Consider the following 18,019-nt stretch of genomic DNA (forward strand, 5'->3'; position numbering starts at 1 on the left):
GAAGGTATCTTCATGGGTTTTCTCATCAGGAAACTTCGGAGCACAATAATAAGCTCATCTCTTTTTTAAATGTAGGTTACAGAGATACACTGAACCGTGTCTGCAAGAAACAGAAAACAGTTGTAGCCTGGGAGGGTTGGAGCTGTAGTAGTGTTTGGAGGGTTTCTTACAAACACAGAGAAGGGGTGATCGCCCAGCCTGAGACATCAGAGTTGACTTCTAGGACTTGAAAGAGAAGGAGAAAGAACACTATGTTGCCGTAAACTATAAAGTCATTAGAGAGTTGTCCTATGTGGTCTGAAAATAAACGCTGGACAGAAGATTAATTTACTTCTGTAGACAACACAAGGACACTAAGGAGTGTGACAACACACATTACCTCCTGAAATGTTGGAGAATTTCAAGCACTAGCTTGAACTACCACTACCTTACACTAGCTTTAGAATATTCTCCAGAATGACTATTCTTGTGGTAGAGATGATCGCTTCAGGATACTAAAGCGATGAGCCATTAAAATCCCAAGACAACCCCTTGACTCTGATTTCCCACTTATATAATTAACATTTTTTTAAAAAGGCTCTCCAAATATCTTTTATTTCAGAATGGAAGTGAGACTTCAGACACAAATATTTTACTACTCTTTAGTAGAATAGTCAGTGGAGGAAGGCGGGGGCAGGTTGGGTAGAGGAGAAGGTGTTTCTATTCCATTTAACTGATGTACCTTGGCCCAGGGGCTCACTCTCAACCTTCCCTGACCATTGATGAGTAAGACAAAGGAAGTGCACGTGTCATATGTATGTTACCCACTCTTTCTTCAGTCATGAACAAGGGAGCCATAAGCCCACAAGGAACACCCATCCTGGGCTGTTCTTCCTGCCCTCAGGTGTAAGAGGAAGCCCTGCAGTAAGGTGCTGCAAAAGTTTCTGGTCCACCTGTGAGGACTGCAGAAGCCTGTCTACTTGGGAAGCTCAATAACATGAATATTGTTATTGGCATATACCTAGCCAAGTTCTCCGGTATGATTTCATAAGTTTTCTTTTTTTTCATTAGTTACACATGACAGCACAGTGATCTTGACATATCATACATTTGAAACCAATGGGGTAAAATTACTCCTTTTTCTGAGTGTACAGGTTGCTCATGTTGATGTTTCAGTCTCCACATGCTTAGTTTGTATATCTCCCTCTCATTTGGTTCTGAACACAAGTGGGGGAAACAAGGGTACCATATTTAGACTCTCCTCAAACTGCAACAGTTCTCATAATAAGCTGATAACTTGGTGTTTTCCATAAAAGACCTGTCATCCACAAGAGTTTTTACTGTGAATCAGTCCCCAGCAGCCTGATCACTTTAGGCATCCTGCTAGGTCCAAGTTTCTGAGACTACAACACAGAGCATCTGACCTCAAATACATGGAAAACAAATAGAAGTCCAGTCTGCAATGAGAAAGAAGTATGGAGCTGACCTGTTGGAGAAGCAGAAAGGAGACAAGAGAGTACTATTAGCACTCTAGCTCCTGGACAAATTACTTCCTAAAACTCAGCCACCTTTGCTTGCCCTTAGGTTCTGAGACACACTAGCAAAGCATAATTATAATTTTTTGGTTGTTTTTACTAATTTTAGTAAAAAGCACAACTAACTTCACAAGGATCCAACTAGGGCAGTTACACTGGACCCCTCATTCAGAAGGGCCTCACACATGGGGTTTAATGCTTTATGGTCACCATATCAAAGTTCTTAAGAGTTTCACATTTGAATTTGTTTTGTAAGTGGGACACCAGAACATGCACTGGGAGTCTAATTTCAGCTCACATGCAGTTTCACCTCCCCATGTCTCCCTGCCTCACCATCCCTACCCAGATGCCTTATTAGGGTCATGTGTTCACACTCTGGGAGGGATGGGATTGAGCATGCATGCTCCAATATTTACAGGCAGAGCATGATGGCTGCATCCCCAATACTGTATGCAATGCCCTGGTGTATTACACAGGTGAGCCAGGGAACTGGTGCAGAGAACACAATGCTCTTGCAGGTCTCCCATCTGCTGTGGATTATGGTGAAAGGTTATCAAAAAGGGGAAACACCTGACTCAACTTCCCTGCTTCAGGTCAGGACACAATGCATGTATCAGGGGGTTGGAAAACCCAGCAGTGTGAATGTGCCAAGTTGTAAGGGGAGGCTGATGGTCCTATAAAGGTTGGCATTCACCTCAAGAGTATCTGCAGCCCAAGGGAGCAGCATTCAATAGCAAGTACCAGCCACCATGATAGAACAAGAGAGACTAAAAAAATAATAATAATAAAGTAAAAGCTTTATATTATAGGACCTTTAAACATCAAGTTTTTTTCCTACTTTTTGAACAAGGACTTCACACTTTCATTTTTCTCTGGGCTCTGCAAATTGCATAGCTAGTCATGCCAGCAGATTTTTATCACTTGCAACCAAAGGAATGCTAACTAATACATATGTTTTTCATATGGCTTTATATTTTGAGCAATTCTTTATAAATCTTTTTCACATGAGATAATTCCATTTTATAAATTCTTTTATTTGGCTGGAAGCATTTGCTCAAATCTTTCTCCAGTACCAAATCCTGAAATCTCCAGGGCCCTTGTCTTACTTGCCTTTTGCTTGTTTGGTGTCTGGAACTCTGTTACAGACACAGAATTTACACTCACTGTGTGTTTACAAAATAAATGTCAATATTACCAGTCATTAAGACAAGAATGCTTCCAAGGATCACCACGCCTTATCTAGACTTAATGACAGATAAGAGAGAAGACTTAGTTTATCAGATACATATTGACAACTGCCTCTTTAAAGCCTGATTTCCATTTCAGCATTAATGCAGGACTGGGAAAGCAGATAAACACTACTCAGGAGATAACCTTAACCCTCAAGTCAGGTTATGCTAATCTTATTTGAAACCATTTGCAAGCAATTTGTCTATTTCACCCCAAATGCCACAATATTTAGCAATACAAGTTGCATGGTTTCAGAAGTACTTTAAACTGTCAAACATGAGAGCAAAATATTATTTTGAAAAATAATACATCATTGCACCCTCTTTTCACTGTTTTTTTTTTTTTTAATTTTCATTATCTAGTTAGGAAGTAGGCAGGGAGGCAGGGTGAAAGGGAGGCAGGGAGGGAGGGAGGCAGGGAGGGAGAGAGGGAAAGAGAGAAATGAGCAACAAGCAGAGAAGAAGAGGAAGAAGAGAAAAGGAAAGGAGATGGGAAGGAAAAAGAGAAGGAAAAGAGGAGGAAAGGAAAGATAAGAGAAGCTAAAATCATTCCTACTTGCTGGGTTCAGTCTGTCTTTTTCAAGATTTTCCTTTGAGAGAGGATAATGCTATCACCCTCCCAGGGTTATGGTGGAAACTAAATGGAACGCAACCAGCAAGGTATCTTACGTGTACTTAGTAGCAATAGTTAAAGCATCATGGTACTTTCCATCCCTATAAAGTGAAAACTCCTTTATATGGGCATCAGCCACCAGGAAAGACAATCTGAGATCACTCACCCCAATTAGTATTGTTTGGGAAACTGCTGCCACGCGTTATGCTTGTTAACATATGCTTGTTCACAGTGCATATTCCCATCTAGATTGACTCAAGTCTATGAGTATCATGTCTAAAAAGGTTTTTGTGCATTTAACATTTTAAAAAAGAGAATTAGCTAATGTGAATTGAGCTGCTATAAACATTGATGTGGCTGCATTACTATAGTATGATGACTTTAAATCCTTTGGGTATAGACTGAGGAGAGGGTAGCTGGGTCAAATGGTGGTTCCATTCCAAGTTTTTTAAGGAATCTCCATGCTGCTCTCCAGAGTAGTTGCACCAATTTCAGTCCCACCACCAATGTAGGAGTGTGCTTTTCCCCCACACATCCTCACCAACATTTATTGTTGTCTATATTCTTGATAACTGCCATTCTGACTGGAGTGAGATGAAATCTTAGAATAATTTTGATTCGCATTTCTCTAATTATGAGAGATGTTGAACATTTTTTTCATATATTTGTTGATCAGATGTATATCTTCTTCTGAGAAGTGTCTGTTCAACTTCTTAGCCTATTTATTGATTGGGTTGCTTGTTTATTTGGAGTTTTTTGAATTCTTTATATAACCTGGAGATTAGTGCTCTATCTGACATGTGTGTGGTAAAAATTTGCTCCCAAAACGTAGGCTCTCTCTTCACCTCATTGATTCTTTCTTTTGCTGAGAGAAAGCTTTTTTAGTTTGAGTTCATCCCATTTATTAATACTTGATTTTATTTCTTGTGCTTTAGGAGTCTTGTTAAGGAAGTTGGGGCCTAATCCGACGTGATAATGATTTGGGCCTACTTTTTCCTCTATGAGGCAAAGCATCTATGGACTAATTCCTAGGTCCTTGATCCACTTTGAGTTGAGTTTTGTGCATGGCGAGAGAGAGGGGTTTATTTTCATTTTGCTGCATATGGATTTCCAGTTGTTCTAGGACTATTTGCTGAAGAGGCTATATTTTCTCCAATGTATGTTTTTGGCGCTTCTGTCTAGTATGAGTTAACTGTATTTATGTGGGTTTGTCTCTGTCTTCTATTCTGTACCAATGGTCTACATGTCTATTTTGGTGCCAGTACCATGCTATTTTGTTACTATAGCTTTGTAGTATAGTTTAAGGTCTGGTTTAGCAACTCAATTCACAATAGCTAAATTGTGGAAGCAACCTAGATGCCCTTCAATATATGAATGAATAAAAAAAAACTGTGGTATATATACAGCATTAAAAGAGAATAAAATTATGGCATTTGCAGGTAAATGGATGGAGTTGGAGAATATCATGTGAAGCAAAGTAGGCAATCCCCAAAACCCAAAAGCTGAATGTTCTCTCTGATAAGTGGATGCCGTGGGGGGGGGGGGATGGGAAAAATGGAGGAATTTTGGGCAAAGGGTGTTGAGAGCCACAGCCAAAGGGGCCCCAGCAAACTTCCAGCTGCTGGCAGCTGGAAGTTTGCTGGGGCCCCTTTGGCTGTGGCTCTCAACAAAAGGGGAGGAACAGGAGGGGAGAGGGGAGGGGGGCCAGGAAGGATGGTAGAATGAGATGGATATCATTATCCTAGGTACATGTATGACTGCACATATAGTGTGACACTACATCATGTACAACCAGAAAATCAACAAGTTGTGCTACAATTATGTACAATGAATCATAATGCAATATGCTATCATATATACCTAATTAAAATAAATAAAGAATTTTTTTTTAAAAAAACTCTTAATAAAAAGAATTAGTTCAAGCTATCAGGCTATCCTTGCCCAATACCTACTGTAAATGTTTCAGTTATTGTGTAGGTGGCAAAGTGAATATCATTTTTACTTTGTATAACTTTCAATAATTTAAAACACATCAGTTTACATTCTCTCAGTAATTTCTTGCAATAACATTATTGGATATGCAAAGTGATATTAAACCAATTTTAATATGTAAAAATATGAAAGCCACAACTCACCAGTAATGAAAGCATGTCTAAACCCCAGATTTCCAAGCTCTTTATCCATTCCTTTGACCCCCACCACACTGCTTCCCCAGGCAATATTTATAAAACAGAATTCTCCCTCTTATCAAGGCCAGCATGATTGGCCATGAGAATTGCTATAAGAAAATTCTTGTCCTTAATTCATAACTTTCAAGGGAAAATATGTTTCCTCTCAGAGTCTGTTGACTCCAGGAACATTATTTGAGCTCATATTTTCAGAGCTGGACTTTCAAATTCCACAAGGTGAAGCTACCACTTATCACAGTGGCAAGAGAGGACATGGCAAAATAAACCCACTGAACAAGGGCAATTAATATTATTTTATGAGGTAACATAATTCTGAGGGGGGAAATAGCATTAAAATCAAATGCCCATGTTGCTCCTTTGATTTACACCTTTGGTACTCAGGTATCCACAGTGGATTTGTTCATCTGTGGGACTGTATTCATGTTTTTGTGGTTTAGTTTTGCTTTAGAAATATCTTCAATATTCTTTTAAAAAAAACTTAGCATTTGTTTACTTGCCTCATGGAACTTTTTAAAAAGCACACAAATATTTCATGTATAAATTCCCATTAGTAGAGATGCAAATAATATAGAATTCATAACAATAAGTGAATGCTCTTTTTTTCACATACCTATTAGTAATATTGTGAATAGTTTGCCTGTTTCTAGTCTACATACTTATATAAATATGTGTACAGATACTTATAAATATGCAATGATACTGAATGTATTATACTGTTTTGTTTTATTTATTTTTCCTTACTTTTTTCTCAAAAATATATCTTGGGGATCTTTCGGTCTGCATGTATATGTATTTGGGTGTGCTATCTATGTGTGTGTGTGTGTGTGTGTGTGTACACCTGTGTGTACATAATACATGTGCTTGGAGTTTGAAACCACACATCCTATTTCATCAGTGAATACGCCAAAGTAAATACAAACATTCCATTAATGATGGATATTCTGGTTGTTTCTGATTTTCAGTGATGAAACAATGCTGCAATAACATCACTGTATGTTAATTTACTCCTCCTGTGAGTTTATACTTTTCTACAATACATTCAAGAGGTAAAGTTGACAGAATCAAAAAAAAAATGCCTACTTTGTCAAACTGTTGCCCAAAAAGTTTCATCAATGACTCTCTCAATCATGCATGAAGCTATTGTTTTTACCACACAGTCACCAACACAGACTATAATCTTTTAAAATTCTCCTCCAATCCAATGCATGAATAGGATGATTTAGTCATTGTAAAGAATTTCCTTCGCATTACCAACATGACATCTCTTCAGAGGAATACTAATAATGTGCCATTGCCTTTGACATAGTTACTTAACCTCTTGGTGTCTGAATTTTATTACCTCTAAAATGAGGATAAGGAATAATGCCTACTTCATATGGCATCTCCTGGTTTTCTATTTGTGTTCTTCTTTTTCAAATGATGTTTTGGTCACTTAACACACACTTAATGAGCACCGACAGTGTTCCCAGGCACATTCTAGGTGTGGGGATTATGTGAGGGAACAAGATCAAGTGGTCACTCTCATGGAGCTTATGTACGTACATCGTGGTGGGGTGGCAGATAATATAGAGATGCAAACGGATAACATTGTTTCAGGCTGTTTATGATGAAAAAAAATCAAGCAAGGTTTGGGCTAAGAAACTAAGTATACTGTGGTATATATGGTAGTCAAAAAATATTTCTGTGATGGGGAAATGTGGTAGAGGCATGAAGGAGGTGAACTTCAATGCTGAGAGGGGACAGTAATATTCACAGAATATTGGAGAATTAATGTGCTGATGCAGAGAGAATGGGGGTGAGGACAAAGACAGATGGTAGCTAAGAGGAGCCAGGGACAAGATCCTGAGTGCCTCATAAGACAGGAGGAGGAATTTTAATTTTATTTAAATACAGAGGAAAGCCAGAGCACTGGCCTCTGAATTGCTAAATTGTAAGTTAAAAAGAAAATTAAATGCTAAGTTTCCTATTCAAGCAGATGCCTCCCGAACAACGTCCACTTGCCCTTGTAGCAGCTCACAACAAAGAAAAGCCCATATTCAGCAATCAGAGTTTCTCTCACAAGCACAGATTCTAAAAAGCAAAGCTAAACAGAGTCATCAAGTTGTGGAATCGTGTCCCTGACCTACACCCACAACCCAAAAGCAAGCCTGAGGTATTTTTCTTGTTCTTTCCTGCACTGCCCTTTGCTAGCTGATGGACCAGGAGCAGGAACTCTAGCAGTGTTCAGCCACCGAAGTGGAAAAGAAGATTCGCTGCATGAACACCAAGATCAGGCAGGGTGGCACACAACTCGCCTTATTATGGAAAGCCTACCTTTGCAGATGGTCCCGTTGCCCACGTAGCCTGGTTTGCAGGTACAGCTGTGTCCCTGGACCGTGTTGGTGCAGATGGCATTCTCGTCACAGTTGTGCTGTCCACTTCCACATTCATCGTGCTCTGTCAGTGGGTAGAAGAGAAAGAGACACCTTTTCTTAGGCTGGAATTACTGGTATTAGAATTTAGCTGGAACTCACCACCAAAAATGACAGTGACAACCATGAGTGGGGAACCTTACTATGTACCTGTTTCCACATCTGATATGTTTGAAGTCTCAGTGACTCTGAAAGATGGATGCTATTATCCCCAATTTGAGGATAAAGAAAAACAGTGTCAGAGCAGTCACACGAAGTCACACAATTGGGAAGCAGTAGTCTAAGGCCACAGCTTCCTTCACCTTCTGCAAAGGTTTCCACAGATGCTCCAAGGCAGGGGTTCGCAGCAGGTGGCGATTTTGCACAGCTCCTCTGGAAACAGTTGATGATGTCTGACAAGATTTTGGGCTACCTTATTGAGGAAGTGCTACTGAATAGTAGCTAGAGAATAGAGATGCCGATGAGCATCTTACGAAGAACAGGAGAACCCACACAACAAAGAAGTAACCAGTCCAAATATCAACAGCGCCACAGTTGGGACATCTTCCTCCCAATTTACCATGATAAATTGCCTGGCTTCTTTAGAACAAAGAGGGTCAAACTGAAGAGGAAGAAGGCCCAGCCAATATACTGTATGTACCAAAGGACATTTACCAACAGGTCTCTTAAAAGGAGTAATTCTTCTCACAGGGGATGTTGGTGAACACAGATGGTGCTGAGTAAGAAAGGGATTTACTCTCAGGACTCATCAATTCTAATTCTCCGTAGGGTGCATAATCTAACCTCAGAGTAGTTTCCTGATATGTGGTGATATTGTTATATATAGTCAAATAGCTGCAGCATCCTTAATCCATAATGGAGGGAAATGAATCCGACTACAAATGGACTAAAGCAGTTCAAGTCAGACCCAGATATCATGGCTGACTATCCTTTCCTCTTGTAGCCAAAAAGTTTATAGAGTTATCCAATTGATTTCTATAAATAAACAATATGGGAAAGTTAACACTCTTTAATATATATCAGTGTAACTTTTTAGAAATATGAAGAAGAAAACTCTGGTAAAGCCATCAAATTTACAAAAGGTTATAAAACAGGAATAAAAATTTCAGCTAGAAACATCAAAGAAATACCACTAATCAAACAAAACTTAAAATTGAGCATAGTTTTGATAAGTGAACTGTTAAATCAATATACTAATCAGTTGAAATATCCATTTTCATTAAATTTTTTACTTTAAATTTCCTAATGGGATCTAATAATGAAAAAGATTAAATCTCAAAAAATAGAGCTGTTTTAGTAACTGATACACAAATGAGGTAAAGCACACACCTGCATCTGACTTGATTTGATACCTAAGATTTTCCAAAAAATATTTTTTCTTTAGGCTTCAAGACCAACCCAAACCATCATTGAGAAATGTGCACAGGTTAGAAAGCAGTGAGAAGGGAAGGGAAGATTTATAAGGACACACTTCCAGCCTGTCTAAAGCCATCTCCAGCATGCCCCAGAAGTAGTATAAACCTGTAGATGTCAAATCCAACGTACTGACCTATCAGGCACCTAGTACGCACAGGTAAAAACCAGAAAATTTTGATGGACAAAAAAATGTAGGGACATAGGCTTAGAATCCAAAGTTTACAGTCTCCTTATTTAAATTCTTTTCATAAGCAATTATTAGGGTCTATACTGAGAGAAGTAGATAAGATCTTTGATCATATAAACTTGTTAATAGGGGCCATCACACATCAATATGTAACTAAATAGGAACACAAGAGAGAAGTGATGAGTTTTAAGTAGGTGACTTCATATTTTGTCATACAAACAGGATGTATTTTAAAGAGAAAGAGTGTTCCATTAGTAAAGACACTAGGATAATAGGCATAATTCAGAATAACCTAGGCAAACCAGCATGTGTGGTCATGCTAGATAAGAAGAATAGAGATAATCTGAGGCTGCCTCATCTTGAAAAACCAATTGAAATACTACCTGACAGATTTTTCTCTTCTCGTCATTAGAAGGCATTATTTCAACAGGTCAAGAATGGTCATGATTTTCTCAGCCAGAGTCGCTCAAGGGCACACAAGGCAGAAGAGCAGAGTGGAGAAAGACACAGTTTTATGTAACATTCAAAAGCCTGGTGCATCTTTGCCTACCTTCCCTTGACCCCTAGTCCTCTTTCTGATGAGGCAGCCTCACGGCTGTCCTGAAAATGATTTCAAGCCTACCTCTCTAGCTTTTTCATGCTGCTTCTTTGACCCAAAATACTCTCCCCCAGGGTAGCTGGAATATGTGTGTCCCTGCCTGGCTTCAGATACCACTTCAAACTCACACTCTTGTCAAGGAGTCATCTACACACACCTTGAGACCAGGCAAACCTCACCCATCTTGGAGATTTATGAAATTTAATATCTTTACCTTGTTGGCGGCAGTCATATCACAGTATGTTGTAGTATTTACAAGTTTTAACATTAATGTTTTAATGAACTCATGAACTTTTCAGAGAGAAATTGTGACATAGTTTCTGAAGCCCTCATTTTACCAATTAGTTTTTTATATAATGAGTGGTATTGAACCTAGAATTCCAAGCACTGGAATGAAAAAAAAAAAAAAAAAATATATATATATATATATATATATATACATACATATATATCTTTTTCCTCTCTATATCACTATATATATATATATGTGTGTGTGTGTGTGTGTGTGTGTGTGTGTGTGTGTGTGTGTATATATATATATTAAATAAACTGAGACAAAAGGATGGTAAACAAGCTTTTCACATCACAAAATTTGTAGATAAGGGAGCTCAGATTTGTGAATCTACATACCAGGTGAATCACCACCTTGCTGAGCAGTTGTTGGAAGTAATTTGAATGTGGCTGAAACTAAACCAGTACATGTGGAAATGATTTCATCATGTCAAAAATGGAGGCTCTCTTCTGTGCTTGTTCCAAATTCTCACTGCAATCTCTTACATTCTTCCCAAGAATACAAAACTTGTTACTGAATGACAAAGACTACAAAACTTCCATATCTCAGTATCTTTCATCTCGCCCAAATTTGCAAAATGACTAGCACCTTCAAAACTGTTTGATGAAGATGGACAAAAAAGACATGATCTCCTTCTAAATATATCAAATTCCTTTCCAGCTGTTGGAAATGCTGCAAATGGTATAAGACAGGTGCTCATGAGAGTTAACATGGCACATAGGTTAAAAGCACAGACTCTGGAACCACCAGCCTTGGTTATATGGTGCATTTGACAATTACTAGCTATGTGCACTACAGTAAGTTATTTAGTCTCTTTGTGTCTTAATTTCTTCATTGCAAAATATAAATAAACCTGATATTGTTGTGAGGAATTAAATTAGCTAATATAGGGAAAACACTCATAGTACATTGCTACTAGTAAGTGCTCCATAAAGGTAAGCTATTTTATTATCACCATTGTATTACTATTATTACCACCACCACCATCACTACAGCCTCCTCCACTAAATTACTCCTCCTCCTCCTACTACTACTACTACCACTATTACTACTACTACCTACTACTACACAATTACTTCTGGGAAGACTTAATTGTCACATGATAGCAAAAATTGGTTGAGAAAACTTTGTCTTTCCTTAACGGGATGGTCATTTCTGCAGAAAGACTGAACACATAGGCAGTTGAAGAAAATTAATTAGAGGCTAGGTTGTGGCTCAGTAGTAGAGTGCTTGCCTAGCATGTGTGAGGCCCTGAGTTTGATCCTCAGTACCACATAAAAAATAAATAAATAAAATAAAGTTTAAAAAAAGAAAATTAAATTAGAATCTTTTTGAAAGTCCAAAGAAATATTAGCTTAGGGTCAATTATGGTCCCTAGGAAACAAGACTATAAATTGGGAATGTGAAGAATGTGAATTTAGGATTGTACAGCCTGAGTCTGGTTTTAGTATACCTGGAAGATCCAAACTCTCACGTGGATAACGACTGTGGCAGCAAGCTGTCTCTCCAATACATATCCTTGCCCCCGCTAACATTTGAGCACTCATTAAGCACAGGCATTATCACATACTTCCTTTTTCTTGCCTTCTCCTTTCTATTCCATGGTATATATCAGAAGGACTCTAACTTCTCCACATCTGTCACCGTGCACCATATAAACAGGATATATTTTAAAGAGAAAGAGTGTTCTATTAATAAAGATGCTAGGATAATAGGCATAATTCAGAATAACCTAGGCAAACCAGCATGTGTGGTCATTGTCAATCAACATGTTGTTTTCCTTAGTGAACTAGTTAGGACCCAACCCCCACCAAACAGGTGCTGCATGTGTGGCTCTAAATGTCCCACATGTGAGGTCTAGATAATCCCTCATGTATACATACCTTACAAAATTGTTGCAACTACCCCCACGTCATACTCTCCTTGTATTTGCATTCAGTTAACACTCTTCTATACCTGTTCACCCTCAGCAATCATCTCCTGTCAAGCACTAATCTGTTATCCACCCCTACAGTTTATCATTTAGAGAATGTTATATAAATGGAATTATACAGGAAGTCAATTTTGAGATTTCTGACTCTTTTCACTAAGCATAATGTCTTTGAGTTCAATACAAATTGTTCTATATGTTAATAGTCTGTTCCTTCTTATTCCATTGCTCAAGGTACTAAAATTTATTCAACCACTCACACAATGAAGGACATTTGAATTGCTTCCTGTATTTTGCTATTATGAATAAAGTTGCTATGAACATCTGTGCACAGGTTTCAGTGTGAACATATGTTTTTAGTGTTCTGGGATAAATGCCCAAGAGTGTACTTGCAGGATCATCTGCTAAGCACATGTTTAGTTTTGTAAGAAAGTGCCAAACAAATTTCCAAAGTGGCTGTACTACCTTACATTGCCATCAACAATGTACAATTGGTCTGTTTTTTCCACATCCTTGCCAGAATTTCATGTTGTCACTGGTTTTTATTTTAGCTATTTTGATAGATATGTAATAATACTACATCATGACTTTACTTTGCATTTTGCTAGCATCTAATGATCTTGAACTTCTTTCCACATGTTCATTTGCCATATGCATATACTTGTTGGTACATATCTATTCTCTTTTTGCTTATTGATAAACTTGACTGTTTTATATTGTTGAGTTTGAGAAATTTTAATATTTTCTAGATATATCTTTTATAGATACGTGGTTTGCCAATATTTTATCATGTCTCTAGCTTGTATTTTTATCCTCTTAGCATAATCTTTTCACAATGCAAAAGGTTTTAATAAATTTCAAGGGACCTTTTTTTTTCTTTAATGTCAAGTACTTTTAGTGTGATATGTAAGAACCCTTGGTCTTTCCCCTAGGTTCCAAAAATTTCTCCTATTTTTCAACAGTTTTATAATTTTGCATATTGTATTTAAGCTGATGGTTCTTTTATATTTAATTTTTGTGTAAGGTATAAGGCTTAGGTTGAAATTTGTTTTCCATGGGGGTGATATGCATGTCCACATTCACCAGTCCTATTTGTTGAAAAGTTTATTTTTCTCATTTGAATTGCCTTTATACCTCTGTCAAAACCAATTAGTTATGTTTGTATTGGTCTGTTTCTAGCTCCTCTATTCTGTTCCATTAATCTATGTGTTTATTCCTCTGCCCATACCACACTGTCTTGATTACTTTATCTATTTATAAAGTCTAAATATCTGGTAGAGTGATTTTCCCACTTTATTTCTCTTCTTCAAAACTGTTTTAGTCATTCTAGTTCCTAAGACTTACTACATAAAATTCAGATTAAATTTGTTGGGATTTTGATAGAGAATTGTGTGAAACATAGATCTATTTGGGAAGAACTGACATCTTTTCTTTACTGTATCTTCCAATCCATGAACCCAGTATGTCTTCCTATTTACTTGGATATTCCTTGGTTTCCTTCATTAGTGCTTTGCAACTTGCAGCATATAGATCCTGTTTATGTTTGCTAAGCCAATAGCTAGGTATATCATTTTATTTTGGAACCTGTATGTGATATAATGCATTTAATTTTGGTTTCTATTTATTTGTTGCTTATATAGAGAAATATAATTTTTGTGCATTGATCTTGTAGCTTGTGATCTTGCTGAATTTGTTTATTATTTTTATAATATTTTTGTGAATTTCTTAGGATTCTCTACATACATAGTTTTGTCATCTATAAATAAAACTGCCTTATTTCTTCCTTTCCAATCTGCATGCATTTTAAGCCTTCCAGGGCTACATTGCACAAGAGTGGTGAAAGCAAATGTCATGGCCCTATTGCCAATCTAAGGGGAACAGTACTCAGTCTTTTACCAGTGTTGGATGGAGGTGGAAGTTCAGCTCCTGCTGGGCCACATGGACAGTGGAGTTGGAAGAAAGCAGAAGTCAAGGAGCCCCGCCTTGCACTGCCTTCCTGAGTTTCCATGCTATCGGGTAGGAGAAGTTGCTCAGAGCCCTGCTGAACCCTAGTGCCATTGCTCTAGTAGAGAAAGCAGAGACCTGACAGAGGGAGTTGGCTTCCCTGGAACTTCTGTTGCCTGTGCCTTCTGACATTTTCAGGTTGCAAGCTTCTTCAGTGTCCCACCCAGGATATTTCAGAGGCAAAAAAAAAAAAAAAAAAAAGCTCAGAGAACTCACAGCTTGTTGTTGCTCAAGACCCAAGTTCCCTATATAGTCCATCTTCTTTTTACCTTTAAGAGTCTTCCTGAGCTATGTCCAGGGTATTTTTAGAGGGTGGACCTAGGAGGAACGGAACTACTCCATCTCAACTTTAACCCAAAGTCTCTATTACATTTTAAAATAAACTACTTTCTTCCTCCTCCTCCTCCTTTCCTTTTCTCAATAGCACTAATAATTGGGATTTTTCTAAAATAATCTTTATGAAGCACATACTGTAGGAACTAGATACTGCTGGAGAGTATCATATCAACCACATCAGTTAAGCATTATTATCATTCCTATTTTCTAAATCAAGAAACAGGTACACAGAGGTTGTAAGTGGTCTAAGTTTATAGGATGGTAGGTTTAAATCAAGCTAGTCACCACGAAACCATGGCAGAAGAAACATAGCCATACAGATGTTCTCATTCTTGAAACCTCCTTTTCTCTTGACCCTTTGTACTCAACCTATCACCAAGCCTTGTAGAACTTTCTTTCTAATTATCTCTCCACTTCATCCCCACAGCTCCTTCTCCACTGCCATCACTCTCCCACCCACTACCATCTCTCATTTGAGCCATGGATCTCCCTCCCCAATGTCTCTGCTCCCATCCACTATGGCCCACCTTCAATATATCCTTCAAACTGCACTTACATCAGTCTCTTAGGAATTCAACCCTGATTATCTCACCACTCCTGTTAAAACTCTTCAATGTTCTTAAGATGAAGACAAATGTGTTTAATGAAACCTTCAAGGACAAGCAGGGTCTTGCTCCCACCTCACACCCGGCAGCATTTTGTTTCATTCCCACTCTATTTAAAAAAAAATTTAACCTGATGTTTTTAGATATACATAACAGTAGAGTGTATTCTGATATATTTGCCTGTTCTTTTCCAATTATGCTGGTTTTGTCTCCTTCAGAAGGTCCTTGTTCCTCCTCATCACAGGCTTCTCCCTGTGATCTTCTCCTTTCAACCTAAATAGCATGGGCTAATCCTTGAGATCCCAACCAAGTCGTCACCTCATCAGAGAAAGGAGGCTGGATTTCCTGGACTGAAGCCACTTTCCCTGTAACATTTTCACATCATACCCAGCATTTCTCCTTCATAGGGCTAATCACAATTATGATTCTACATGGATCAGTGTCATTAGTATATTATGAATGTTTTCCTTCCTTACTACAGCACAAATCTCTTAGGAATAAAAATCATAGATTTTTTTTTTTTTTACTTTATCCCCAGTCCCTAGCAGAGGTGCTAAAATTTAAGTGTCTAATACAAACAGCTATTTATAAAGGAAAGGAAGGAAGGAAAGGCAGGAGGTAGGGAGAAGGAAGGACAGAGATAAAAAGAATGTATAATTATCTTTGACATCAAAAGCTGCAGAGAGGTCAAGGAGAATTAAGACAAGAAAAGGTAATTGAATCAGGCAGCTGTTGGCAACTCAGAAGGGAAGAGCTTAAAAATGAACTCAGCTGGTAATGACATGTTGGTATATTTATTTTTCACAATGACTTTGTGGGAGGTGGAGAAATGGATGAGCTTTCAGGAGCTCTCTTTGAGGCAGAGCTTTATCTTTCACAAAGTATTGCCCATTGACTGGGAGAAAATATTTGCCCATCATATATCTGATAAGTAATTTGAAACTAAGATATATAAAGAATTCCTTACAATTCAATAATAAAAAAGTAATCCAATTTTAGAATGAGCAATATATTTAAATCGAGATTTTTCTCAAATAAAATAAATATCAAAAAAAGCACATGAAATGGTCAATATCATTAGTAACTAGGGAAATTTAAAAAAATGGAATATTAATTCACAACTACTAGAATAACTGTAATCAAAATGACAGATAATAACAAGTTGGCAAGAATGTGGAGAAATTGGATCCCTTGCACATTTCTAGTTGTGAGTGTAATATAGTTCATTTATTTTGGAAATTAATTTGGCAGTTTCTCAAACTATTAAACATGAGATTTTCATATGACCCAGAAATTCTCTTCTAGGTATAAATCCAGAAGAAATGAAGACTTATGTCCACACAAAACTTGCACACAAATGTTCACAGCAGCATTATTCATACTAGCCAAAAGGCAAAAACAACCCAAATGTTCATCAGTTGATGAGTGAATAAGGAAGATGTGATATAGTTACACAATGGAATGCTATTTAGCAATAATATTGCTGGAATAGAATAGATAAATGCTGCAAAATGTATGATGGATGGGTTTCAAAATCATTACATCAAAGGAAAGAGGCAGTCATAAAAGAACACATGTATGATCCATTTTATAAAAATGCCTAAAATGGGCAAATTTACGGAGACAGAAGATAGATTAACAGTTATGTAAGGCAAATCCCATTGTAATGGAGAAATAACTATTAATGGATATCAGTTTTTTCTGTGAGGTGTTAGAAATTTTATAAAATTAGATTATGAAAATGGGTTTGCAATTCTTAAAATATACCTTCAACTATTCAATTCTATACTTTAAGGGAGTGAACTTTATTCTATGCAAAATATACCTCAATAAAGCTGTTACAGAGAAAATTCTGAAACAAATGAACACATTTATTTCTTTATCAATATTTCAAGAAGGGATGTCAAGACTCATTAGAGGATGAACTTGTATGAAATGTTCCTCCAAGAATGGAGATTAGAAATTTTAGTTATTCTGCTAATATCCTAGAGACATGTCATATTTCCTTAATTGAAAAACACTACTTATTCCATGTTAATGACAAGGAGAGAAGTATTTCAGTATGATAAACAAATGCATCAATTATAACACAATTCTCAGTTTCCTAAATGTAAAATTTGAAAATCTATGCTTTAGGCTCAAGGACATAGATTATTTATAATGTAACACAGTTATTGACTTCAAGCAACATTTTTCTTAGTCAAAATAAATGCAACTCATTTCCTTATGTGCCAGAATGGACAACTAATCTCATATGGGGGCTTTTTATGCAGAAGGATCCCATTATGGTTCTTGACATCTAAAACAACAGTTTTGGGGAGGGCTGTCCAATTCTTTTATTTGTTTTAATTAATTATGACAGTAGAATGCAATTCGATATATCATATATAGATGGGATATAGTTTCTCATTTTTCTGAGCATGCACATTGTAGAACCATATTGGCCATGCAGTCCCATATACACATAAAGTAATAATGTCTGTTTCATTCTACTATTATTCCTATCCCCACATCCCTCCACATCCCTCCCTCCACTTCCCTCTACCTAATCTAAGGTAATGCTATTCTTTCTCAAAAATTTTTATGGTTTTTATTGGTACATGGTTTAGAAACAAGATGGCCTCCAAAAGCTCATGTGTGACACAATGCAAGAGGGTTTAGAGGTGAGATGATTGGGTTATGGGAGCCTTAACCT

The 18,019-nt window shown here is 37.3% G+C and overlaps 1 protein-coding gene across 2 annotated transcripts in view; it reads right to left on the bottom strand.

The window, feature by feature from the left end:
• The window catches only part of Nell1 (neural EGFL like 1), an 840,108-nt gene that overhangs the window by 341,235 nt on the left and 480,854 nt on the right, over nt 1-18,019 (bottom strand). For both annotated transcript variants that reach the window (XM_058576884.1, XM_046438336.2), the window contains exon 14: nt 7,859-7,981. In XM_058576884.1, coding sequence (XP_058432867.1) covers nt 7,859-7,981 — 123 coding nt within the window. The remainder of the gene's footprint in view (nt 1-7,858; nt 7,982-18,019) is intronic.

This window comes from Marmota monax, unplaced genomic scaffold, assembly GCF_021218885.2.
Source record: "Marmota monax isolate L192 unplaced genomic scaffold, Marmota_monax_Labrador192_F-V1.1 WCK01_AAM20220418_F8-fsc00061, whole genome shotgun sequence".
Lineage (NCBI taxonomy): Eukaryota > Metazoa > Chordata > Mammalia > Rodentia > Sciuridae > Marmota > Marmota monax.